The sequence below is a fragment of the Coregonus lavaretus genome (genome assembly GCF_964263955.1).
Source record: "Coregonus lavaretus genome assembly, chromosome: 12".
Classification (NCBI taxonomy): domain Eukaryota; kingdom Metazoa; phylum Chordata; class Actinopteri; order Salmoniformes; family Salmonidae; genus Coregonus; species Coregonus lavaretus.
The window spans coordinates 46,162,841-46,190,593 of NC_139999.1; the positions used below are offsets into that span (position 1 = coordinate 46,162,841).

Below are 27,753 nucleotides of genomic sequence, written 5' to 3' on the forward strand. Positions count from 1 at the left end.
CACCAGTAACCACACACCAGGTTAATCATTACACAGTACTGTGATTGATAAAGAATATGTGTGGTACTATGGGGGACGGTTTCTGAGTAAAAGATTTAGCCTTGGATTAAAAGAAAGCTAAATAAAAGTACTTTTAAATCCAGGGCTAGGCTTAATCTGTTTCCGGGCAACAGCCCCTATATCCTGTGCTGTGGTAGTGTGTTCTTCCACCCAGCAGAGGGAAGTGATCACCCTAGCAGGGTGCTGTCTCTCAGTCTTTCTCTACTGGACTGTGCCAGTGCCTCTTACTTCCACTGCACTGGGCAACACTCACTTATGTAAGCATCACAGCATTTTTGGGCCAGTACGCTCAAACCACTTAAAGCCTCTCAAATCTTTACTCATGCTCACAAAACCACATTCACACACGCACACCCTGTGTTCTGCCATCCTCACTATCTTTATCTCCCTATCTCACACTCACTCAATCTCTCTCGCCCTCTTTTCCTCTCTCTCTCTCTCCCTATGTAATTTTTTCTCGCTTTCAAACATGGAGCCACAAACACACAAGGCAGACACACACCATAATAGACGTAATATGGATTCCATATTGTCGATAAAACTGCAATTAAAAGGGACAATTAAAGTACACAGGGCCCCGTGTAGCTCAGTTGGTAGAGCATGGCGTTTGCAACGCCAGGGTTGTGGGTTCGATTCTCACGGGGGGCCAGTATGAAAAAATTTATGCACTCACTAACTGTAAGTCGCTCTGGATAAGAGCGTCTGCTAAATAACTAAAATGAAAATATGCTGAATAATCATCCATTGAATATTTAACATATCCATCAAAATGCTGCAAGTAAACTACAGTACATTCGCAAAGTATTCAGACCCCTTGACTTTTTCCATTCTTTGTTACGTTATAGCCTTATTCTGAAATTGATTAAATTATATTTTTTCCTCATCAATCTACACACAATAACTCATGATGACAAAGCGAAAACAGGTATTCAGAAATGTTTGCAAATGTATTAAAAAATATTTTAAAAATACCTTATTTACATAAGTATTCAGACCTTTTGCTATGAGACTCGAAATGATGCTCAAGTGCGTCCGGTTTCCATTGATCATCCTTGAGATGTTTCTACTTGATTGGAGTCCACCTGTGGTAAATTCGATTAGTTGGACATGATTTGGAAAGGCACACGCCAGTCTATATAAGGTCCCACAGTTGACAATGCATGTCAGAGCAAAAACCAAGCCATGAGGTTGAAGGAATTGTCCGTAGAGCTCCGGGACAGGATTGTGTCGAGGCACAGATCTGGGGAAGGGTACCAAAATATTTCTGCAGCATTGAAGGTCTCCAAGAACACAGTGGCCTCCATCATTCTTAAATGGAAGAAGTTTGGAACCACCAAAACTCTTCCTAGAGCTGGCCTCCCGGCCAAACTGAGCAATCGGGGGAGAAGGGCCTTGGACAGGGAGGTGACCAAGAACCCGTTGGTCACTCTGACAGAGCTCCAGAGTTCCTCTGTGGAGATGGGAGAACCTCCCAGAAGGACAACCATCTCTGCAGCACTCCACCAATCAGGCCTTTATGGTAGAGTGGCCAGACGGAAGCCCCTTCTCAGTAAAAGGCACTTGACAGCCTGCTTGGAGTTTGCCAAAAGGCACCTAAAGAACTCTCAGACCATGAGAAACAACATTATCTGGTCTGATGAAACCAAGATTGAACTCTCTGGCCTGAATGCCAAGTGTCACGTATGGAGAAAACCTGGCACCATCCCTACAGTGAAGCATGGTGGTGGCAGCATCATGCTGTGGGGATGTTTTTCAGCGGCAGAGATTGGTTGACTAGTCAGGATCGAGGGACAGATGAACGGAACAAAGTACAGAGACATCATTAATGAAAACCTGCTCCAGAGCACTCAGGACCTCAGAATGGGGTGAAGGTTCACCTTCCAACAGGACAACAACCCTAAGCACACAGCCAAGACAATGCAGGAGTGGCTTCGGGACAAGTCTCTGAATGTCCTTGAGTGGCCCAGCCAGAGCCCGGACTTGAACCCAATCGAACATCTCTGGAGAGACCTGAAAATAGCTGTGCAGCGACGCTCACCATCCAACCTGAAAGAGCATGAGAGGATCTGCAGAGAAGAATGGGAGAAACTCCCCAAATACAAGTGTGCCAAGCTTGTAGCGTCATACCCAAGAAGACTCAAGGCTGTTATCGCTTCCTAAGGTGCTTCAACAAAGTACTGAGTAAAGGGTCTGAATACTTATGTAAATTTGATATGTGTTTTTTATTTGTAATACATTTGCAAAATTGATTGATGAGGCAAAATACACATTTAATCCATTTTAGAATAAGGCTGTAACGTAACAAAATGTGAAAAAAGTGAAGGGGTCTGAATACTTTCCGAATGCACTGTAAGTAACACTCATTCGCTGAGTGGAAATTCATTTCTCCTGATTTATGACATTTTTATTCAGATTAATATTCCCAGCTAGTCAGTAACATTATGTATTAGTGAGGGAACGAGGTTGATGAAGTCGTGGCCGTGCAGTGAAGCAACAAAGCCTGGAGTCACTGCAGCAGCTATGTGAATCATAATCTATGACACGCACGCACACACACACACACATACACAAGCACACACACACACAAACACACACACACACACACACATTATGTGCATCACTTATGACTGTACAGTATGACTATCTGTGACCCTTAGCTTTCTCTAACTATGCATTATACCACAGGCTGTTACAAAGGCAAGCTGGACAATGGACTACACATTCACATACTATAGTGGATTGGAAGAAGTGGTACAATAAAACATTTTGCATAATTACACACAGGGTTAAAACGAGCATTGTCTCCTCTACCGCACTCATCCTCCCCTCCCCTCCCCTCCCCTCCCCTCCTTTTATTTGTCTGAATTCACAGGTTTTACGCACCAGCCAAGCTTCTGGGAGAGCGCGTTGGTCCCCATTTGATTACTCCCAGGGGCCCTGGCCTGTCAGTCATGACTCAGCAGAAATTGGGGGAGGGAGAAGGCTGTGGGGGGAGGTTGAACGGGGAGGTTCGGGGGCAAGCTGAAGGAGGAGGCTGTCTGTCTCCAGAGAGGGCATCTGTTTCACTGCAGAAAAGTCTGTAAGGGAGATTCTGAGGCCTGATGAACACAACACACTCCATCTCCTGGGCTATAGGATATTGGCTGTCCAACCTTATACCTCTCATAAATACCCCAAGGAGGAGGCATATCAACAAACACCTTGCTGTGACTCAGTTGATAGAACATGGCGCTTGCAACAGTAGGATTGTGGGTTTGATTCCTACTGGGGCCACCCATACAATTCGTTTTTGCTTTGGATAAAACTACCTGCTAAATGGAATATATTATTATTATTATTATTATTATTATTATTATTACTATTATTACTACTACTTTACTGGGTCTGGGTGCTTTTCTATACCGTACTGTGTGAGCCAATGTGATCATCAAAAACAGAGATAGAACATTTCTATTTAAAAACGGCTGATGATTGCACATAATTGGCAATGGAGTGTAAATGATTGGTTAGCGTTTGCACATGTGCTAAGGGGGCAGACACACATAAACACACTGACATCAAATCACATGTTATTTGTCACATACGTGTGTGACAGGCAGCAGAGGCGGTAGCAGCTGCGTCCCCCTGAGTGTGTGTGGGGGTAGGGTGTGTGTGTGTGTGTGTGTGTGTGTGTTCTCCCTCTGTTCATATCTGACACATGGACTAGAGCTAAAGCGCTGAGTCAGAGAGAACACAAATAAACTGCTCACAGCAGTGTGTGTGTGTGTGTGCATGCATGTGTGTTTCACACCCACTATCAACCCTGCCATGTAAGCATTGCATGAATATTCATCCAGCCTGAATTGGCCAACAGCAAATGGTAGTGGAATGGGGAAGAGGAGATAGTGAAGTGAGAGAGGGGGATACTGAGGAGAGAATAAATGTTGAATGACAGGGTACTGAGATAGTGGAGGCATAGTGGAGGCACAGAAGAATGAAAGATAGATGTACTGTAAGTATTTGAATACTATAGCATCCCCTCTCTCTCGCTCTCTCTCTGTCTCTCTCTCTCTTTCTGTCTCTCTCTCTCTCTCTCTCTCTCTCTCTCTCTCTCTCTTTCTCTCTCTTTCTCTCTCTGTCTGTCTCTTTCTCTCTCTCTGTCTCTCTCTGTGTCTCTCTGTCTGTCTCTCTCTTTCTCTCTCTCTCTTTCTCTCTCTGTCTGTCTCTTTCTCTCTCTCTTTCTCTCTGTCTCTCTCTGTCTCTCTCTTTCTGTCTCTCTCTGTCTCTCTCTCTCTTTCTCTCAATTCAATTCAATTCAATTCAATTCAATTCAATTCAATATACTTTATTGACATGGCAAGTAAAATTACTTACATTGTCAAAGTATAGATATAACAAAAATGGTGGGACCAACAGCAATAATAATAATAGTAGTAGTGGAAATGGGATTACCATTAACAGCAACTACAACAACAATATTAATGAGAATAACAATACATTAAAGCAATAGTAGTCGACCAATCTCAACATGACTGATAAGACACATTACATGGTATGAAAGCCAAAACAAAACAGTAAATATTATTGACATTATATTACACTTTTCACTGGCTGTCCCTCAGGTTGTGGCAGGAGGACACGTTGGCTGCCAAAATTGCACATTTTGACTTTTCACCCAATAGATATTGGATTTTTTCTTCCTCTTTTATAGTTTCAAATTTTTTGTACTGAATGATAATTTTGGGAAAGATAGATTCTCTTAGGTCTGAGTATTTTTCACAGTGTAGTAGGAAATGCAGCTCTGTCTCTACCTCTTCCCGGAGGCAGAGTGAGCACAGCCTGTCCTCTCTGGGCAGCCAGGTTTGCCTGTGACAACCGGTCTCTATAGCCAGACTGTGCTCACTGAGTCTGTACCTAGTCATTGTTTTCCTCAATTTTCTATCAGTCACAGTGGTCAGATAGTCTGCCACCATGTACTGTCTGTTTAGAGCCAAATAGCATTGAAGTATACTTTGATTTTTTGTGGTGTCTTTCTAATAGGTGATATATTTTTCTTTTTGTGTTGTGATGATTTGGTTGGGCCAGATTTTCTGAGTGCTGTCTTGAGGCTCTATGAGGTTGGTTTTGGTTAGTGAACTGAGCCTCAGAACCAGCTGGCTGAGGGGACTCTTCTCTTGTTTCATCTCTTGAGATAGTAGAGCTGTGTGATGGAATGTTTTGGGGTCACTTGTTTTTAGATGGTTGTAAAATTTGATGGCTCTTTTTTCTATTCGAATAAGATTAGGGGGTATTGGCCCAATTCTGCTCTACATGCGTTATTTGGAATTTTTCTTTGCACTTGCAATACAGTCTTGCAAAACTCTGCATGCAGTATTTCGATTGGATGTTTGTCCCATTTGGTAAATTCAGTATTAGAGAGCGGACCCCATACTTCGCTGCCATATAGAGCAATTGGTTCTATAACTGATTGGAAAACTTTGAGCCGGATTCTCTCTCTCTCTGTCTCTCTCTCTCTGTCTCTCTCTCTCTCTCTGTCTCTCTCTCTCTCTCTCTCTCTCTCTCTCTCTCTCTCTCTCCCTCTCTCTGTCTCTCTCTCTCTCTCTCTCTCTCTCTCTCTCTCTCTCTCTCTCTTCTCTGTCTCTCTCTCTCTCTCTCTCTCTCTCTCTCTCTCTCTCTCTCTCTCTCTCTCTCTCTCTCTCTCTTTCTCTGTCTCTCTCTCTCTCTCTCTCTCTCTCTGTCTCTCTCTGTCTCTCTCTCTGTCTCTCTCTCTCTCTATTTCTCTCTCTCTCTATTTCTCTCTCTCTCTATTTCTCTCTCTCTCTCTCTCTCTCTCTCTCTCTCTCTCTCTCTCTCTCTCTCTCTCTCTCTCTCTCTCTTTCTTCCTCTGCCTCTCCTTCTCCTCCTTCTCGTTCCACCACTCCCTCATCATCTCCCTCTCCCTCTCCAATATATGCTTTCTGGTACGTACATGTTCTAAACCAGATGACTTGTGAAGTACTAGGTGACTGTGGAGAGTAGTGGTCATAGTATACTGGACTACTAGACCATAATGTAGGACAGTGTTTCTCAATCCTGGTCCTTGGGCCCCAAAGTGGTGCACAGGTCGATAGCAAGCTATGTAAGTATGCTAGTAGTCGCCAAACAATTCAGAAAGTATATGCAATTTTTCATGTGTTCCATCGCAAACTGTCATAAACAAATCTCACAAGTATCCGACAACGCAAGCTCCCAGCTACTATCTAATCAAGGCAACATTTACATTATCCCACCCCTGGTTAGCCACTATTGGATTAAAAAGCCAAACCTAACACAATATCTGCCAAATATTTTTCAGCAATATGGCCCCTGTCTGTCTGTGTGGTGCACGTGTTTGTCTATCACTCTGTTTGTAGCCAGTTGATGTGATAATGGTTTGGTGGGTTGACAGTAATACTTTCCCCAAACCTTCTCAATTAAATGTTAACTGCAAAGTAGGCTTGCCTGGCAGAAGTATATAATGAGTAAGTATATAATTTGTAGCTATGAAATGAGCAGCAGCAGTACAGAACCATCGCTTGACCGGACCATTAGACGGCACATTCCTCACTCACTAGACAATTAAATGGCCAGATGCACAATTAAAGGGCCAGATGCACAATTAAAGGGCCAGATGTACAACTAAAGGGGAAGTACACAAAAAAATTAATGTGTTAGTTTTCTTTCAGACCTTCTGATGTTGTCACGACTTCCTCCGAAGCTGCCTCCTCTCCTTGTTCGGGCAGGCTTCGGCATTCATCGTCACCGGCCTTCTAGCCACTGCTGCTCCTCATCTCATCATTCCATTTGTTTTGTCTTGTTTATTACACACACCTGGTTCATATCCCCTCATCAGTACCTGTATAAGTGTTCCCTCTGCCCCCTTGTCTTTGTGTGTGATTGTTTATTGTGGAGGTTAGTTTAGCTCGGTGGAGCTCCTTGTATTTTGTATCGCCGGGATATTTCACACTTGTGCCTTGTTGTTTCCCAGTGCGCCTGATTACGCACTGGAGTGTTTGACGCATTGCTGCGTACCGCTGTGCCTTCGGAATAAACCCTTTTATTCTGTGATTTACCCTCCTGCGCCTGACTCCTTTCAAATCACTCGCCACAGATGTGAGTTAACCATTGACATGGACTCAGAATATCCAATTCTGTTGTTTCTCTATGGACAATTGTAATTTTGAGAGTGAAAAAAAACAACAATCTAAAGCCAGGAAAAACAAAACTGAGAAAACATTTGGGAAAATATACAGTGAGGGAAAAAAGTATTTGATCCCCTGCTGATTTTGTACGTTTGCCCACTGACAAAGACATGATCAGTCTATAATTTTATTGGTAAATTTATTTGAACAGTGAGGGACAGAATAACAACAACATAATCCAGAAAAACGCATGTCAAAAATGTTATAAATTGATTTGCATTTTAATGAGGGAAATAAGTATTTGACCCCTCTGCAAAACATGATTTAGTACTTGGTGGCAAAGCCCTTGTTGGCAATCACAGAGCTCAGACGTTTCTTGTAGTTGGCCACCAGGTTTGCACACATCTCAGCGGGGATTTTGTTCCACTCCTCTTTGCAGATCTTCTCCAAGTCATTAAGGTTTCGAGGCTGACGTTTGGCAACTCGAACCTTCAGCTCCCTCCACAGATTTTCTATGGGATTAAGGTCTGGAGACTGGCTAGACCAATCCAGGACCTTAATGTGCTTCTTCTTGAGCCACTCCTTTGTGTTTTGGGTCATTGTCATGCTGGAATACCCATCCACGACCCATTTTTAATGCCCTGGCTGAGGGAAGGAGGTTCTCACCCAAGATTTGATGATACATGGCCCCGTCCATCGTCCCTTTGATGCGGTGAAGTTGTCCTGTCCCCTTAGCAGAAAAACACCCCCAAAGCATAATGTTTCCACCTCCATGTTTGACAGTGGGGATGGTGTTCTTAGGGTCATAGGCAGCATTCCTCCTCCAAACACGGCGAGTTGAGTCGATGCCAAAGAGCTCGATTTTGGTCTCATCTGACCACAACACTTTCACCCAGTTCTCCTCTGAATCATTCAGATGTTCATTGGCAAACTTCAGACGGCCCTGTATATGTGCTTTCTTGAGCAGGGGGACCTTGCGGGCGCTGCAGGATTTCTGTCCTTCACGGCGTAGTGTGTTACCAATTGTTTTCTTGGTGACTATGGTCCCAGCTGCCTTGAGATCATTGACAATATCCTCCTGTGTAGTTCTGGGCTGATTCCCCACTGTTCTCATGATAATTGCAACTCCACGAGGTGAGATCTTGCATGGAGCCCCAGGCCAGGGAGATTGACAGTTCTTTTGTGTTTCTTCCATTTGCGAATAATCGCACCAACTGTTGTCACCTTCTCACCAAGCTGCTTGGCGATGGTCTTGTAGCCCATTCCAACCTTGTGTAGATCTACAATCTTGTCCCTGACATCCTTGGAGAGCTCTTTGGTCTTGGCCATGGTGGAGAGTTTGGAATCTGATTGATTGATTGCTTCTGTGGACAGGTTTCTTTTATACAGTTAACAAGCTGAGATTAGGAGCACTCCCTTTAAGAGTGTGCTCCTAATCTCTGCTCGTTACCTGTATAAAAGACACCTGGGAGCCAGAAATCTTTCTGATTGAGAGGGGGTCAAATACTTATTTCCCTCATTAAAATGCAAATGAATGTATACATTTTTTTACATGTGTTTTTTTGAATTTTGTTGTTGTTATTCTGTCTCTCACTGTTCAAATAAACCTACCATTAAAATTATAGACTGATCATTTCTTTGTCAGTGGGCAAACGTACAAAATCAGCAGGGGATCAAATACTTTTTTCCCTCACTGTAAAACTGAAAATCACTGATTTTATAGGGCCCCTTTAGAGTTGTTCGTTAACCATTCTTTTACCAGGTATATTGACAGAAAATATAGTGCACTACTTCCTCTTGTACACTAAGGACCCGGGGAAGAGTTGCAGGGGAGAGGAGAAGAATGTTCCTATTTGAAAGCTAGAAAAAAGTTAGTAGCTCGCGACAGGTTTGATTTTTAAAAATAGCTCTCATGCTAGAAAAGGTTGGAGACTCCTGTCCTTGATATAGCAGATAAATGATTCTACATGACATGGCCATCATCTATACTCAATTTCTGGGCAGACCAGTCAACCGTTTGCTGACGGGGGCTGTATGCTTCAGTGACAGATTTCACCTCACACAGACACACAGGGAGGGTCAGAACAACAAACAACAAGAACACTCAATGACACACACTCATACTGAACGAAAGCACACACACACACTGTCATACTACACGAATGCACACACAAACACTAATATCTCTCCCTCCCACTAAGTGTAAAATCATCATCTCACTCACTCACACATCACTCAACACCTATAGCGAGCGCTGAGGCTCACACCTCATTTACGTCATTGATGTGAGGAAGATGTGTGATGTGACGAAGAAGAGGCCTTTGAGCATCAGGTGAAAGACACAGTCATCTGCTTCCACATTGCTATTCACGCTTACCACTGACTTCTACTTAAGCAATAAGGCCCGAGGAGGTGTGGTATATTGGCCATATACCACAAACCCACTAGGTGACTTATTGCTATTATAAACTTGTTACCAATGTAATTAGGGCAGTAAAAATACATGTTTTGTCATACACGTGGTATACGGTCTGATATACAACGGCTGTCAGCCAATCAGCATTCAGGGCTCAAACCACCCAGTTTATAATCAGCAGCATAAACCTCACCAGCGGAAGGAATCAGAAATACAAGTCATTTCCCTACCTCGGCTCAGCTCAAAGAATCTGACTAAAACTAGATATCTGTAATCAGTCATTGTACTGGCCACTGAGATGACAAATAGAAATACACACAAATGGCTGAATTAGCCTAAAAGCCATGACATGCATTGTAACTCTGTTGCTGTGGCGATGGCTGGCTGATCATTCCCTAGGAGCCGACGGGGAGTGCCGGACCGGACCCCGGGGAACGTTCACATCCGGAACACACTGACAGCTCCACTCCACCTCATTGAGCCAGGGAGCTCTGGGTACGCCAAGAGCTGCTCCAGGATCGATAATCCCAGACCTGCTCACTGGCTCTAAGAATTTACTGTTCAGTCCAATTGTCTCATGTCTCAACTATACTGGATAGATGGACAAGGAGATACTGAACACCTAACAAAAGCTGATCTGGCCTGCTTGGACTAATCTGCTCTTATATCGTCTATATATCTAGTCTAGTTATCTCTTATATCTCTCATTTATCTCTCCCTCTCTCTGTCTCTCTGTCTCTCTGTCTCTCTCTCTCTCTCTCTCTCTCGCCCTATTTCCACTCTTCTCATGTATCATCCTTAGTGAACTGTCGACTTTTTCCCCTCCCCTTCTCTCCACTCATCCCCTCCCCTCCACTCCTCCATCCATCTTCCTCTCTTCTGATCTAGACTAAAGCCCTGTCTGTGATATGGGGCCAAGATGTTACTCCAATAAGGCCTCTCCTCTAAAGCTCAGAGAGAAATTGGCCACATAATATTTCCCAAGCAAACAGTGGGCACAGCAACACATTTGTCACCAACCTGCTCCCACACACACACACATAAACCAAACACACACACACACTCCAAACACACACACACGCACACAAACACATTCCCACAGCCTGGGAGGAGGCTACAGGCTGGTTGGATCTAAGGATCTCTGAGGCTGAGCTAGGGAGCTGGCTGGCCATTACAATGCAGAACTGCCGACTAGCTCTCACAGTCTCACTGCAGAGTTAGACGTTCATTCACCTTCCCCAAACGTAACATTTTAAAGTTGCTCCAAATGTCAAATAGTTTTTGTTTCTCCTGCTGCTCTCTAATGTTCCATTTCTCCAAACATCACATTTCTAAGTTAAGGGTTAAGTTTAGGCACTCATTCCCGAATGGTTAAGGTAAGGGTTAAGGTTTGGGATAGGGTTGAAACCCCAAATAATGTCCATGACTGGGATCAAACACTCAACCTTTTGATCCAGAGTCATTGGATTACGTCTATCCACCATCGCAGTCCACAACGTCCTAGCAAAACCCAAGCCTACTTGATGGTATTAGCACTCACTGTTGCCCCTTGTGGACGGTTTTGAAGGCATTTCCTGATGTCCTCAGGATATGGATAGACGTCCAATTTCAACGTCAATATTGAACGACCTGGCTGGAGAAAACAGCTCTCCTGCTGTGAGACTAACACTGAGAGAGTGTGTGTTTGTGTGTGTGTGTGTGTGTGTGTGTGTGTGTGTGTGTGTGTGTGTGTGTGTGTGTGTGTGTGTGTGTGTGTGTGTGTGTGTGTGTGAGTGTGTGTGTGTGTGTGTGTGTGTGTGTGTGTGTGTGTGTGTGTGTGTGTGTGTGTGTGTGTGTGTGTGTGTGAGTGCATGCGTCTGTGCGTGGGTGTGTGCATGTCTGTGTATGTGTGTGTGTGTGCGTGTGTCTTCACACAGCGAGATGAGACGACTAACAGAAGATCAGAGATCAGAGAAATGGCTGTTTAGCAGGAACCAACAATCTCACATCTGTGGAAACTGTGTATCTGTGGTGTGTCTGAGCATAAACACAGCAGTGATATGGGGATGTGAGTCTATGCCTCCATTTTGGGGATTGTGGTGATGGTTGCTGACTGCTCCTGACTCAGTCATATATCACACGCTAAGGCCCCAGAGCAGCCTCCAGCAGCTCCAGCCCAGCTATCACAATGCATACACACACATTCACACAATGTTACACACACACACTCTTACGCACACACACGTACTGTACACACGCATGTACACCCACATGCAACTCAACCAAGCCGATGCTAAATAATGATCAAATGGTCAATGTTCAAAATGCCGTGGCCAAAGCATCTACAGTAGCAGTGCCTTCAGGTCAGCTAAGACCATCAGCGAACTGCATGTTTTAATGAAAGGATACCATTAGTAGAAAACTAGCAGTTCAAAGAAACAGATGTAGGCTAATTGTGAGTCATTTGAGTGGGTTTGAATCTTGCGTTGAGTCGTTTGAGTGGGTTTGAATCTTGCGTTGAGTCGTTTCCAATCTTGTGTTGAGTCGTTTGAGTGGGTTTGAATCTTGTGTTGAGTCATTTGAGTGGGTTTGAATCTTGCGTTGAGTCGTTTCCAATCTTGTGTTGAGTCGTTTGAGTGGGTTTGAATCTTGTGTTGAGTCGTTTGAGTGGGTTTGAATCTTGTGTTGAGTCATTTGAGTGGGTTTGAATCTTGTGTTGAGTCATTTGAGTGGGTTTGAATCTTGCGTTGAGTCATTTGAGTGGGTTTGAATCTTGCGTTGAGTCGTTTCCAATCTTGTGTTGAGTCGTTTGAGTGGGTTTGAATCTTGCGTTGAGTCGTGTGAGTGGGTTTGAATCTTGCATTGAGTCGTGTGAGTGGCTTTTCTCCCCTAAAACTGTAATGCAAGAGAGAACACACCCTTGCTATATTTTCAGTATATAAATAATGTATGATATTTGCTTCGGCTAATAGTGGCTGGAGGCACCTGAGGTGATTGCAGTGTGCTACTGCCAGAGAAGACAGACTGAGCTAGACGCAGACTGGTCAGAAATTAATGCTTCATAATTAATGAGGTAATTTTCTCTTTAGTCAGAGGCTCAACAAGCCTATTATTATTTTGGGTGAGGAAACCTTCGCCTCTCCAGAACCATCGGATTGGTGTGTGTGTGTGAGTGCGGTTACATGCACACAATAACGCTTTTATTGTGGATAGTCAGACTAATATAATATTTTGATGAAAACATTTAGATGCTTTGCAAGAATAATTTCCCTAATAATACTGTTTACATGGACACATTTGAAATCAGGCTACCTGATGGCAGAAAACTGAATTTTAAATAAACGTTCTACCACAGTGAACATGTTATTTTTGGGTTAGTATGTGAAAACTACTTCTAAGACGCATACATTCAGTTGTTCCAAACACACTTCACTCGTGCTAAAGACGGAGGCTGACACGGCTGGTGCTGGTACATGCGCAGATCAAATACACAGCTGGAACGCTGATTAAACTTTTTACGTGTCCTAATAATTAGAAAGATTGCTCAGAAGACCAGGTGTTTTAATCGGTGTATGCTTACTTAATTTATGACCTTAGACTGATTAAGATAAGCAAAGTAAGGTGTTTACATGACTATTGCGTAATCTGCCTACTGCCATAAACAGTTTAATATTGAATTATTAGTGTGCATGTAAACATACTCTGTGTCTGTGGGTGTCTGTGTGTGTCCTGTGTGTGTGTGTGCGTACGTGTGGGCATGTTCCTGTGCATGTGCGCTCCTCCTATGTACGTACGCGTGCACATGTCTGAGTGTGCGTTTGCCTCACAACGCCCTAGCTACGCCCTAATGACGCCCAGACGAATCAAAAAAACATAAAAAACGTGAATATGAAGAGTCACGGTTATAATGGCATGGTAACTTTAAGGAAAGTGTATAATAAACATCATCATCATCTCACTGTGTTTGTGCTGTGAATCAAGATACAAGTGAGCAATTACAGTAAGAACTAGAGTGGCAAGACACAGCTGCTTTGTATTAACCAAACGCACATTTATTAAAGTAGACTTACTCTGCCTCTGGGGAGGGAGATATCATTCACAGCAATCAGAGCAAGACCTGACTGGTGTGAGGGAAAGGCAGAGGATCGAAATAGACTGCTGTCTCCTCACTGTATTTCTTCACTCGTGTTACTCAGTCACACAAACCAAACCTGATGTTACTGCACATGCTCCATTCTCTTCACATTCTCTATGAAAGGTACAGCAGGAACAGGGTGCCATTTGGGACGCAGAAATGGACCTCTTATACTTGGGTAGGTCAAATTAAAAGACCATCAACTTGTTCACCGTAAAACCTAGGGTACTACTCCCTCTCCCCTCCAGTTCCCCTCTAGTGATCCCAGACTGAGGATGGAGGGTGGAGGATGGAGGGTGGTGATACCATCAGGCCAGGATGTTGGGTATTTCTCCCCCAGGCAGCGTGGCAGCGTGGCACAGCTCCAGAGAACTGTGGAGCCACTGAGCCATGGCACTGCAGACTCTCCTGGCTCCACTGAACACCACAAAGAGACTTCCTTCGGTTTCAATCTTAACCTCAATGGGCTACTATAGCACACACACACGAGACAATCACACATGCCAACACTAGAGGCAAAACTAAATGGGTATGCCTATAGCCTACAGAAACACAAACTAATTTGGGCACAATGAGTGGCAGACAGGCAGACAGCGTCCTGCTGGTAAGGGCCTGACTGTGTGGCTGTATCCTGTCTGTAATGATGAGGGAGGGGCCTGTTGGCCGCTAGGAGTGAGCGTCAGAGGAGATCATTCTGACACACAGGCTGCGTCTAAGGTGACCACATGTCCTGGATTGTGTGGGACAGTCCCGTATTTTGGCCCTTTGTCCCGCGTCCCGCAACCAAACAATCATGTCCCGCATTTTATCAACAAATTCAAACACCATTAATTTACAAAAAGGTCAATTTGTTCCGTATTTTGGTTAGACATTCCAAACTGTCTCTTTTGCAGTCACCTTGCACTTTTGATCATTTATATATCATAAGAATGTGGTACTGGTGAAGTTAAGCACTTCTCCAATCATTGTTGAGATCTGATATTCTGCGCAGCGCAAGACGAGACGTAGGCCAATGTCATATCGCCAACCAATCACATTTGTCAAATCCTTTCGGGCAAAATTTCTGCTAAACTTGGAGAGGACAGTTAACTACTCACAAAAAGCGTGCTTCTGACGAAGAGATATACAAAAGTAAGTAAATAGCTGTATTAGACTGAAAGATATAATGTGATTTTGTCAAACTTGTGAGGCTCTCCATGCTCATTGCTCATTCAACATATTTGCTGCTACTTCATTCAATCCGGTTTTCAAAGTCTCCCTTCCTAACTGTTTTACATTCCCTGAAACCAACCAGAAATGTTTCCTTGGCCAAATATTCCCAGATTTTCATAAAACAGCTGCACATTTGGTCTCTCATTTCCGCATCACAAATTTGGCGTGAGGCAAAAGAGCAGCCTATAGGAGCGCTTCAATTAGCTTGTTTCGGTGCAGCGGGAAAAAACTGTATGTAGGCTGTCCCACAAAATCATCAATTTGTCCCGCATTTGGGTATTTTAAATGTGGTCACCCAGGACTGCGTCCAAAATGGCAAGCTATTCCCTACATAGTGCACTACTTTTGACCAGAGCCCTATGGGCCCTTTTAAAAGTAGTGCACTTCATAGGGAATAGAGTACCGTGGAGCGGCAGGTAGCCTGGCGGGTAGGAGCTTTGGGCCAGTAACCGAAAGGTTGCTGGATCGAATCCCCGCACTGACAAGGTACAAATCTGTTGTTCTGCCCCTGAGCAAGGCAGTTAACCCACTGTTCCCTGGGCGCTGATGACGTGGGTGTCGATTAAGGCAGCACCCCACACCTCTCTGTTCAGAGGGGTTGGGTTAAATGTGGAAGACACTATTCAGTTGTACAACTCCTCGAGTTTCTTTTTTGTGAAGAAGAAGGATGGAGGTTTACGCCCGTGCATTGACTACCGGGGTCTCAATCAGATCACTATCAAGTACAGTTATCCACTACCGCTCATTGCTAGTATGAAGGAGTCATTGCACGGGGCGCGCTTCTTCACAAAATTGGATCTCAGGAGCGCGTACAACCTGGTGCGTATCCGGGAGGGAGATGAGTGGAAGACAGCATTCAGTACCACCTCTGGGCATGACATTCTCATATGCTCCGCTACACGGGCCGAGCATGTGTCCCTGGTGCGTCAAGTGCTTGGTCGACTGTTGGAGCATGACCTGTATGTGAAGGCGGAGAAATGTCTGTTCTTCCAAGAGTCCATCTCCTTCCTAGGGCACCGCCTGTCCGCGTCAGGGGTGGAGATGGCGATTGACCGCATTTCGGCCATGCGTAATTGGCCGACTCTAACCACGGTGAAGGAGTTGCAGCGATTTTTGGGTTTTGCCAACTACTACCGGAGGTTTATCCGGGGCTTTGGTCAGGTAGCGACTCCCATTACCTCCTTGTTGAAGGGGGACCGGTGCGACTGCAGTGGTCAGCTGAGGCGGACAGGGCTTTTGGTCATCTGAAGGATGTGTTAATACATTGTGTGGTGTGCTGGCTCATCCGGATCCCTCCTTAGCATTCCAGGTTGAGGTGGACGCGTCCGAGGCTGGGATAGGAGCTGTACTGTCTCAGCGCTCGGGTACGCCACCAAAGTTCCGCCCCTGTGCTTTATTTTCTAAGAAGCTCAGTCCGGCGGAGCGCAACTATGATGTGGGGGACCGGGAGCTGTTAGCTATGGTTAAGGCCCTGAAAGTGTGGAGGCATTGGCTTGAGGGGGCTAAACACCCTTTCCTCATTTTGACTGACCATTGCGAGGAGATTGAACCCTTGCCAGGCAAGGTGGGCCATATTCTTCACTCGTTTTGTGTTTACTCTTACTTATAGACCAGGTTCCCAGAACGCTAAGGCAGATGCCCTTTCCTGACTGTATGACACAGAGGAGAGGTCCATTGAGCCCACTCCCATACTTCCGGCGTCGTGTCTGGTGGCACTGGTGGTGTGGGAGGTTGACGCGGACATCGAGCGGGCGTTACATACCGAGCCCACTCCCCCCCCAGTGTCCAGAGGGTCGTAGGTACGTGCCGCTCGAGGTTCGCGATCGATTGATCTATTGGGCTCACACTTCACCCTCCTCTGGTCATCCTGGCATCGGTCGGACAGTGCACTGTCTTAGTGGGAAGTACTGGTGGCCCACTTTAGGACGTGAGGGTTTACGTTTCCTCCTGCTCGGTGTGCGCCCAGTGTAAGGCACCTAGACACCTGCCCAGAGGGAAATTACAACCCCTACCCATTCCACAACGGCCGTGGTCCCATCTTTCGGTGTATTTTGTTACCGACCTTCCCCCCTCACAAGGGAAACCACGATCCTGGCCGTTGTGGATCGGTTTTCTAAGTCCTGCCATCTCATTCCTATGCCAGGTCTCCCTACGGCCCTACAAACTGCTGAGGCCCTATTTACACACGTCTTCCGGCACTACGGGGTGCCTGAGGATATTGTATCGGATCAGGGTCCCCAGTTCACCTCAAGGGTCTGGAGGGCGTTCATGGAACATCTGGGGGTCTCGATCAGCCTGACCTCAGGTTTTCACCCCGAGAGTAATGGGAAGGTGGAGAGAGTTAACCAGGATGTGGGTAGGTTTCTGCGGTCCTATTCCCAGGACCGGCCGGGGGAGTGGTCGGGTTTTATCCCCTGGGCAGAGATGGCCCAAAACTCACTCCTCCACTCTTCCACTAACCTTTCTCCCTTTCAGTGTGTGTTAGGTTATCAGCCGGTCCTGGCACCTTGGCATCAAAGCCAGATCGAGGCTCCTGCGGTGGATGAGTGGTTTCGGCGCTCGGAAGAGACCTGGAACGCTGCCCATGTACGCCTGCAGCGGGCCATCAGGCAACAAAAGGCGAGCGCCGACCGCCAACGCAGTGAGGCCCCGGTGTACCGGGGGACCGGGTTTGGCTCTCGACCCGAAACCTGCCCCTTCGCCTGCCCTGCCGGAAGCTGGGTCGGCGGTTTGTGGGGCCATTTAAAGTCCTGAGGAGATTGAACAAGGTTTGTTATAGGTTACAGCTTCCTCTGAATTACCGTATTAACCCCTTGTTCCATGTGTCTCTCCTCAGGCCGGTGGCTGGTCCACTCCAGGAGTCTGAGGTACGGGAGGTTCCTCCACCCCCACTGGACATCGAGGGGGCACCGGCATACTCGGTCCGTTCCATCCTGGATTTAAGGCGTCGGGTAGGGGGCCTGCAGTATCTCGTGGAGTGGGAGGGGTACGGTCCGGAGGAACGGTGCTGGGTCCCTAGGAGGGACATCCTTGATCCCTCCATGTTGAGGGATTTCCACCGTCGTCATCCGACTCGCCCTGCGCCAAGTACTCCTGGCCGTCCCCGAGGCCGGTGTCGGCGATCGGCTGGTTGTCGTCTGGTGAGCGGGTTTGATTCCTCCCTGCATGGCGGTTATGTTATTTACGTTACCTACGAGTAAAGTATGTTTTCGATTAGCTCTGTGTCCTGCGCTTGACTTCGTCCTACCGCATCACACTGACACCCTGACAGCCAGAGACATGGCCCAGTCGTTAACTCTTTTTTTTCTAAATCGATGGACAGTCGTTCGTTCTAAATGTTCCGTTGCCATGATGGCTGGCAACGTTATTTTCCCTTGCTTGCTTGCTAGCCAACTTCGGCTAACACGGTCACGTCAAACAGTGCAGCCAGTGCATAAGTGGAACGGTATCAAATACATCAAATACATGGTTTGCAGGTGTTTGATGCCATTCCATTTGCTCCGTTCCGGCCATTATTATGTGCCGTTCTCCCCTCAGCAGCCTCCTGTGATCTGGGGTGACCTTCCTGGGGTCCTATACATCACTGTATGTCACATACTATAGGTGGGCCTCATGTTCAACTATACATCACACACACACACACACACACACACACACACACACTATACACACACACACTATACATCACACTATACATCACACACACACTACACATCACACATTGTAGATGTTCCTAATGTTTAACTATACAGCACACACTGTATGTAAGCCTAACTTCTACCACAATGGACCCTATACATCTTATTCTGTGCCTTATGTATGAGTTAAATCTATACATCATACAGGTGAGTCTCCCTTGTCCCTTTTAATTTTAATGCTATACTGACAAGGTCACCACGTCCATCCTCAAAGCACTGTATCAAGACAAGACATCCTGTCCGATATGGTAGATATTATGTAATTACCATCTAGTTTTGCCCGTCTAATTAGGTATACAGATCTATCTATTTCCATCTAATCAACCTTCGTTTGATAATGTATGTCAGAGAAATCCCATACGGTGCCCTGCGGGACACAGAGAAAAGAGAGAGGGAGAAGGGGAGGGGGGATATAGAGTGGTGGAGTGGAGGAGGAAAAAAATGTGAGAGAGAGAGAGAGAGAGAGAGAGAGAGAGAGAGAGAGAGAGAGAGAGAGAGAGAGAGAGAGAGAGAGAGAGAGAGAGAGAGAGAGAGAGAGAGAGAGAGAGAGAGAGAGAGAGAGAGAGAGAGAGAGAGAGAGAGAGAGAGAGAGAGAGAGAGAGAGAGAGAGAGAGAGACGGAAGAGACAAAGGGAGGGAGATAGATAGGGGTAGACAGGAAGAGAAAATGAAAGACAGAGCGAGTGAGAGCAAGATAGATAGATAGATTGAGAGGGAGAAGGGCAGACGGGGAGAGACAGAGAGAGAGAGAGTCTCAGACAGTGCTTTGCCCTTGACATTCCTCTCCAGGCCCTGAACATCCTGCAGACTGCAGACTGGGGACGTGTGAGTGATTTAACTAGGCCGCTCACTCCACCCCCTTACAACTAACAAACAGAGACGCAGGGGAAAGGCACAAATAAAATCTAGACAGCCCGAACAGGATCCACCTGTGGCCCAGTGGTGGCTGGTGGACGAAGATATAGGAGGACAGGCTCATTGTAATGGCTGGAATGGAATGTATTGAAAGGAAACCATTTGTTTGATACTGTTCCATTCATTCCATTACAATCAACATGTCTTCCTATATCTTCGCCCACCAGCCACCACTGCTGTGGCCATAGCCCTAAAATCACCTCTGGCCTTACTGGGGCAACTTGTTGTCAAATCACTTAATATTCTTGTTGTAATATTCACATATCACTTGTGGGCACAATCTAAATAAGCCACCTAAATGATGAACCAGGGAAAGCATGTACGCTTTTAAAAAGGTCAGAATTTGATGTGTTAATACATTGTGTGGTGTGCTGCGCTAAGACAGAGAGTTGCGAAGTTTCTACCACAGTAAGATACGGTAGAATCTAGATCATTTGAAAAATCACATGAATATTTCACATATGCTTCTTACTGTATTCTTTTCTACCTCCCTCTCTCCCTCCATCCCTCATCCCCTCCCCCTCTCCTATTAATTCTGGGGACTACAGTCGTGGTCAAAAGTTATGAGAATGACACAAGTATTGGTCTTCACAAAGTTTGCTGCTTCAGTGTTATGAGATATTTTTGTCAGATGTTACTATGGTATACTGAAGTATAATTACAAGCATTCCATAAGTGTCAAAGGCTTTTATTGACAATTACATTAAGTTTATGCAAAGAGTCCATATTTGCAGTGTTGACCCTTCTTTTTCAAGACCTCTGCAATCCGCCCTGGCATGCTGTCAATTAACTTCTGGGCCACATCCTGACTGATGGCAGCCCATTCTTGCATAATCAATGCTTGGAGTTTGTCAGAATTTGTGGGTTTTTGTTTGTCCACCCGCCTCTTGGGGAGTTCTCAATGGGATTAAGGTCTGGGGAGTTTCCTGGCCATGGACCCAAAATGTCGATGTTTTGTTCCCCGATCCACTTAGTTATCACTTTTGCCTTATGGCAAGGTGCTCCATCATGCTGGAAAAGGCATTGGTCGTCACCAAACTGTTCTTGGATGGTTGGGAGAAGTTGCTCTCGGAGGATGTGTTGGTACCATTCTTTATTCATGGCTGTTTTCTTAGGCAAAATTGTGAGTGAGCCCACTCCCTTGGCTGAGAAGCAACCCCACACATGAATGGTCTCAGGATGCTTTACTGTTGGCATGACACAGGACTGATGGTAGCGCTCACCTTGTCTTCTCTGGACAAGGTGTTTTCCGGATGCCCCAAACAATCGGAAAGTGGATTAATCAGAGAAAATGACTTTACCTCTGTCCTCAGCAGTCCAATTCCTGTACCCTTTGCAGAATATCAGTCTGTCCCTGATGTATTTCCTGGAGAGAAGTGGCTTCTTTGCTGCCCTTCTTGACACCAGGCCATCCTCCAAAAGTCTTCGCCTCACTGTGCGTGCAGATGCACTCACACCTGCCTGCTGCCATTCCTGAGCAAGCTCTGCACTGGTGGTGCCCCGATCCCACAGCTGAATCAACATTAGGAGACGGTCCTGGCACTTGCTGGACTTTCTTGGGCGCCCTGACGCCTTCTTCACAACAATTGAACCTCTCTCCTTGAAGTTCTTGATGATCCGATAAATGGTTCATTTAGGTTCAATCTTACTAGCAGAAATATCCTTGCATGTGAAGCCCTTTTTGTGCAAAGCAATGATGACGGCACGTGTTTCCTTGCAGGTAACCATGGTTAACAGAGGAAGAACAATGATTTCAAGCACCACCCTCCTTTTAAAGCTTCCAGTCTGTTATTCTAACTCAATCAGCATGACAGAGTGATCTCCAGCCTTGTCCTCGTCAACACTCTCACCTGTGTTAACGAGAGAATCACTGACATGATGGCAGCTGGTCCTTTTGTGGCAGATCTGAAATGCAGTGGAAATTTGTATTTGTGTCATTCTCAAAACTTTTGACCACGACTGTACTCATTTATAAATGAGGTCAAGTATGAGTGGATGATGAAACATTTATGACCACCAACACCTCTTTCCAAAAAGGTTTCCAAATGTATGAAATAAACATGACAGTGTGATAATTCTTTGACATCAGGGAGTAGAGACAGTACCTTGGGAGGAAAATAGAATAGTTAGAGTGACGAGACAGGAGGGAGAACAGTGAGAGATTGTGACAAGAAGGGAGAGAGATCCAGAAAGAAAAATAGAGAGAGAGGAGACATATGTCTGTGTGAGTTGTAAAAGGGAGATTGAATAGTAGAAGTGGACATTAAAGGAAAACTCCACTCAAAAAAATATTTTGGTATTTGTTTCAATAGTCCATTGTTGATATAGTCCCAAAATGTTTTGCTTGTCAACAATCAAGTTTTCAAGATACACTACATATACAAAAGTATGTGGACACCCCTTCAAATTAGTGGATTCGGCTATTTCAGCCACATCCGTTGCTGACAGGTGTATAAAATCGAGCACCCAGCCATGCAATCTCCATAGACAACCATTGGCAGTAAAATGGCCAGTCAGTTCGTCAATTATCTGCCCTGCTAGAGCTGCCCCGGTCAACTGTAAGTGATGTTATTGTGAAGTGGAAACATCTAGGAGCAACAACGGCTCAGCTGCGAGATGGTAGGCCACACAAGCTCACAGAACGGGAATGTCAAGTGCTGAAGCGCGTAAAAATTGTCTGTCCTCGGTTGCAAACTGCCTTTGGAACGTCAGCACAAGAATTGTTCGTCGGGAGCTTCTTGAAATGGGTTTCCATGGCCGAGTAGCCGCACACAAGCCTAAGATCACAATGCGCAATGCCAAGCATCGGCTGGAGTGGTGTAAAGCTCGCCGCCATTGGACTCTGGAGCAGTGGAAACATGTTCTCTGAAGTGATGAATCACACTTCACCATCTGGCAGTCCGACGGATGAATCTGGGTTTGGCGAATGCCAGGAGAACGCTACCTTCCCCAATGCATAGTGCCAACTGTAAAGTTTGATGGAGGAGGAATAATGGTCTGGGGCTGTTTTTCATGGTTCGGGCTAGGCCCCTTTGTTCCAGAAGGGAAATCGTAATGCTACAGCATACAATGACATTCTAGACGATCCTATGCTTCCAACTTTGTGGCAACAGTTTGGGGAAGGCCCTTTCCTGTTTCAGCATGACAATGCCCCCGTTTTTCGAGATCGGTGTGGAAGAACTTGACTGGCCTGCACACCTTTGGGATGAATTGTAATGCCGACTGCGAGCCAGGCCTAATCGCCCAACATCAGTGCCCGACCTCACTAATGCTCTTGTGGAAGCAAGTCCCAGAATATTCTAACATCTAGTGGAAAGCCTTCCCAGAAGAGCGGAGGCTGTTATAGCAGCAAAGGGGGGACCAACTCCATATTAATGCCCATGATTTTGGAATGAGATGTTCATGTAGTGTATATAACTTTGAAAATACAGAAATACAGCCAGTATGATGTATTTTGCATCATATGATGCTGCGTTTTGTTTCATATGGTGCAAAAAGCATCATACCAGCTGTATTTCTGTATTTTGACAGTTACATATCTTGAAAACTTGATTGCTGACATGCAAAAAAACATTGGGATTTTATCAACAATGGACTAACGAAACAAATACCAAAAAATAGTTTTTGGGTGGAATGTTCCTTTAATCCAAGTACACACAATTGTACTTGGATACCAAGTGCACACTACCAAGTGTACACTATCAAGTAGCAGCATAGGGGAGAGGAGGGGAGAAGACATGTTGTGTTCTAACCTGGTTCTCCTCGTGAGTCACCCTCATCTGCTCCTTGAGGACGGAGGTGCGCGCCGCCTCCTCCTTACGTATCATCCTCTCCTTCTTCAGCTCGGGGCTCCAGAAGCTCTTGATGCTGTTGGTGGACGAGCCCAGCTTGCTGTCCTTCAGGTCCAGCTCTCTCCTCAGCAGGTCGTTCTCCCGCTGCATGTCCCGGAGCGTGGCCTGCATCTCCAGCAGCTCCCCCCCACTGCCTCGCACCGCCTGCCGCAGCAGAGCCGACGGCACCCCCTGGGTGTGGTGGTGGTGGTGCTGCAGCATGGACAGGGAGCCCAGGTCGCTGTAGGACAGCAGGTCAGCGTGGTGGCCCAGCCCCACCGAGGCAATGTTGGGGCTGCTGCCCATGGCCGTGACACGGCCCCCGTACATGGCCCGGTTGGAGGCGCGCCCCAGCGTCATGGTGCCCTTAGGGTAGGTGGCGGTTGAGCCCACTCCCTCGTGGTCGCTCAGGTACATTGGTCCGGACGTGGCGTAGGCAGCGTTCAGTGACTGGATGTTCTCCATGGAGAGCGTCTTGCCCCCTCCACTGCCCCCGCCCCCACTGTTGGCCCTCCGGTGGCCCAGCCTGGGGGACCTAGGCAGGCGCGGGGACCGTGCAGGGCTGCTCTCGATGTGGCCGACCGCTCTGGCACTGCCGTACATGTCCTGGGTGTGGGAGGTGTGGCCTGGGCCGGCCGGACGCTCGCCACGGGGTCCTTACCAGGGGCGCGCTGCGACGATCACAGTGCACCCTCACTCTGTGACACACATGGGCGACTCACTGCATGCCAGTGTGGGTGAAGGGACTCGACGTCGACAGATCTGGGGAGAGAGGAATTTGTCAAATAATAACAAGAAATATGCTGCATAATTTATGTGTCAGATAAAAGAGACTAAATGAACTTCAAAAACATACATACAGCATACTCTCTCTCTCTTTTTCTCTCTCTCTCTATCTTTCTCTCTCTCTCTCTCTCTCTCTCTCTCTCTCTCTCTCTCTCTCTCTCTCTCTCTCTCTCTCTCTCTCTCTCTCTCTCTCTCTCTCTCTTTCTCTCTCTCACACACATACACACACTCCACACACACACACACACTCCCCACACTCATTCTACAGGGTTTGGTAGGTGTAGTGTCATAAGAAGCAGCTCCTCTCCTCCTGTTCACATTGAGAGCTGGGTGAGTGAGTCACACCAGCCTGTGGCTCTGTGGGCTTCTTTTGTAGGGAGGGATTCCAATTCTAAGTGAACCCACTGGGAATCGCAGCATCATCCTGGCTTCCCCTGGCCCAGGCACTCATCCCAGTCCTATTAGCGCTGACCCCGTCAGGAAGCAGAGAACACCTACCTTACTGTGCATAGTATTTAGTACATCTAGTATAGCAACCACAATATCACATATACTGTATGCATAGAACCAAGTGCCATGCCCCAAATGCTCAAAGTATTTGAAGAGATTTCAAATACAGTACTATTTCAACCCAGGATTGCCCTCTATCAATACACTAATACAAACACTATATTCATATATAATACATGTCAATAAGCAGTAACCTCCGGACTGGGTATCGGTTCGAGACGACATCCCCCAGAGTTCAGCTGTGCATGCTTCCATTTCCTCTTCTGGAGCACTCATGTAATCACTCCTATCACTACACACACCAGGGTCATATTCACTAGACACCAAAAGAAAGCAAATGGACGTTTCAAAATGTTTTGCTACATTTTGCACTAATGAATATTGCCCAGGGGGAAGCAGAAAGTATACTGTACATACAAATGGAGCTTATGCTGTTGTATTGACTCCTTATCATCAAAGGGCAGAACAGATGTATTTTCATTATATCATACAGGTGTGCCTTATGTAGCATCTACACTACCGTTCAAATGTTTGGGGTCACTTAGAAATGTCCTTGTTTTCCATGAGAACATACATGAAATGAGTTTGAATAGGAAATATAGCAAAATGAATAGGAAATGTAGTCATTGACAAGGTTAGAAATAATGATTTTTAATTGAAATAATAATTGTGTCCATCAAACTTTGCTTTTGTCAAAGAATCCTCCATTTGCAGCAATTACAGCCTTGCAGACCTTTGGCATTCTAGTTGTCAATTTGTTGAGGTAATCTGAAGAGATTTCACCCATGCTTCCTGAAGCACCTCCCACAAGTTGGATTGGCTTGATGGGCACTTCTTACGTACCATACGGTCAAGCTGCTCCCACAACAGCTCAATAGGGTTGAGATCCGGTGACTGTGTTGGCCTCTCCATTATAGACAGAATACCAGCTGACTGCTTCTTCCCTAAATAGTTCTTACATAGTTTGGAGCTGTGCTTTGGGTCATTGTCCTGTTGTAGGAGGAAATTGGCTCTAATCAAGCGTCGTCCACAGGATATGGCATGGCGTTGCAAAATGGAGTGATAGCCTTCCTTCTTCAAGATCCCTTTTACCCTGTACAAATCTCCCACTTTACCACCACCAAAGCACCCCCAGACCATCACATTGCCTCCACCATGCTTGACAGATGGCATCAAGCACTCCTCCAGCATCTTTTCATTTGGTCTGCGTCTCACAAATGTTCTTCTTTGTGATCCGAACACTTCAAACTTCGATTTGTCTGTCCAAACACTTTTTTCCAATCTTCCTCTATCCAATGTCTGTGTTCTTTTGCCCATCTTAATCTTTTATTTTTATTGGCCAGTCTGAGATATGGCTTTTTCTTTGCAACTCTGCCTAGAAGGTCAGCATCCCAGAGTCGCCTCTTCACTGTTGACGTTGAGACTGGTGTTTTGCGGGTACTATTTAATGAAGCTGCCATTTGAGGACCTGTGAGGTGTCTGTTTCTCAAACTGGACACTCTAATGTATTTGTCCTCTTGTTCAGTTGTGCACCGGGGCCTCCACTCCTCTTTCTATTCTGGTTAGAGCCAGTTTGCACTGTTCTGTGAAGAGCCAGTTTGCACTGTTCTGTGAAGGGAGTAGTACACAGCGAGATCTTTAGTTTCTTGGCAATTTCTCGTATGGAATAGCCTTCATTTCTCAGAACAAGAATAGACTGACGAGTTTCAGAAGAAAGTTCTTTGTTTCTGACCATTTTGATTCTGTAATCGAACCCACAATTGCTGATGCTCCAGATACTCAACTAGTCTCAAGAAGGCCAGTTTTAATGCTTCTTTAATCAGCACAAAATTTTTCAGCTGTGCTAACATAATTGCAAAAGGGTTTTCTAATGATCAATTAGCCTTTTAAAATTATAAACTTGGAATAGCAAACACAATGTGCCATTGGAACACAGGACTGATGGTTGCTGATAATGGGCCTCTGTACGCCTATTTAGATATTCCATAAAAAATCAGCTGTTTCCAGCTACAATAGCCATTTACAACATTAACAATGTCTACACTGTATTTCTGATCAATTTTATGTTATTTGAATGGACAAAAAATGTGCTTTTATTTCCAAAATAAGTGACCCCAAACTTTTGAATGGTACTGTACCTCTTATGTTACAGCTAATATAATATCCCAAGTCTATGTATATTGCGAATAAATTGTAATTCCCACCCAGGAAACTGTACAGACCAGTGTGTGTATAATACTTATTGTGTAGGCTACTGCTACATTTTGCCAGCTTGTGTTGCACAGTAGGAGTCAACTCCCTGTGGAGTCACTAAACACCAGAGACTTCAAAATGGCAGCCACGTTTCGGCCATCACATACATGTATACTGTAGCTGAGAGGTTACAGCCTCCAGTATATTTTTTGCATCCCAAATAGTCCCCTCTTCCCTATATAGTGCACTGCTTTTGACCAGGGCACATAGGGCTCTGGTCAAAAGTAGTGCACTACATAGGGAATAGGTGCCATTTGGGATAAAACCCCAGTGTTATCAGAGGAGGACTCAGGAGGGTACAGGATTGAACAGGATGGTACAGGAGGCAAATAGGGTTCTGGTGGGAGAAACATAAAGATGAATGGCTGTTTTTAAAGGGATGGTGGTGGTGCTGTGTGTCTTTGGGGATAACTGGGCTGTATTCTTCCTTCCTTCCGGGCCACCCTTGCATCGTCTTCTCAGAAGACACGGTTGCCATAGTGACTGCGGTATCTGGGCTCACAGAGATAAAGCACCTGGGTTGGCAGTCCTCTTACATAACGCTAACTTAAGTTTCAAAAGGCAAGAAAAAAATGTATTCCTGTGAATTCCGGTGCGGGTGGATAGAGGAAGGAAAAAGGAAAAGTGATGAATGACTGACTACAGATGGTCTGGTCATCTGTGCCACAAACTCCTGCCTCCATGCCAGGTGAGGGTGAGGGTGAGGGTGGGGACAAGATGGCCACTAGCTTTTCCGGAGACATTATCCGGCCTGCCTTACAGCCAGACCTGACTTTGCCTATAGCACTGTGCCACCTCTCCCTTCCAGAATCAACTATGTG

At 45.8% G+C, this 27,753-nt stretch overlaps 1 protein-coding gene across 1 annotated transcript in view; it reads right to left on the reverse strand.

Annotated features, from left to right (window-relative positions):
- LOC311138862 (ERC protein 2-like) overlaps positions 1-23,986 on the reverse strand; it is a gene marked incomplete at both ends in the record, with an annotated part of 76,150 nt that extends 52,164 nt beyond the window's left edge. The window contains one exon of the mRNA XM_084173657.1: positions 23,306-23,986. Coding sequence (XP_084029783.1) covers positions 23,306-23,986 — 681 coding nt within the window. The remainder of the gene's footprint in view (positions 1-23,305) is intronic.
- Positions 23,987-27,753: the final 3,767 nt, after the last annotated feature.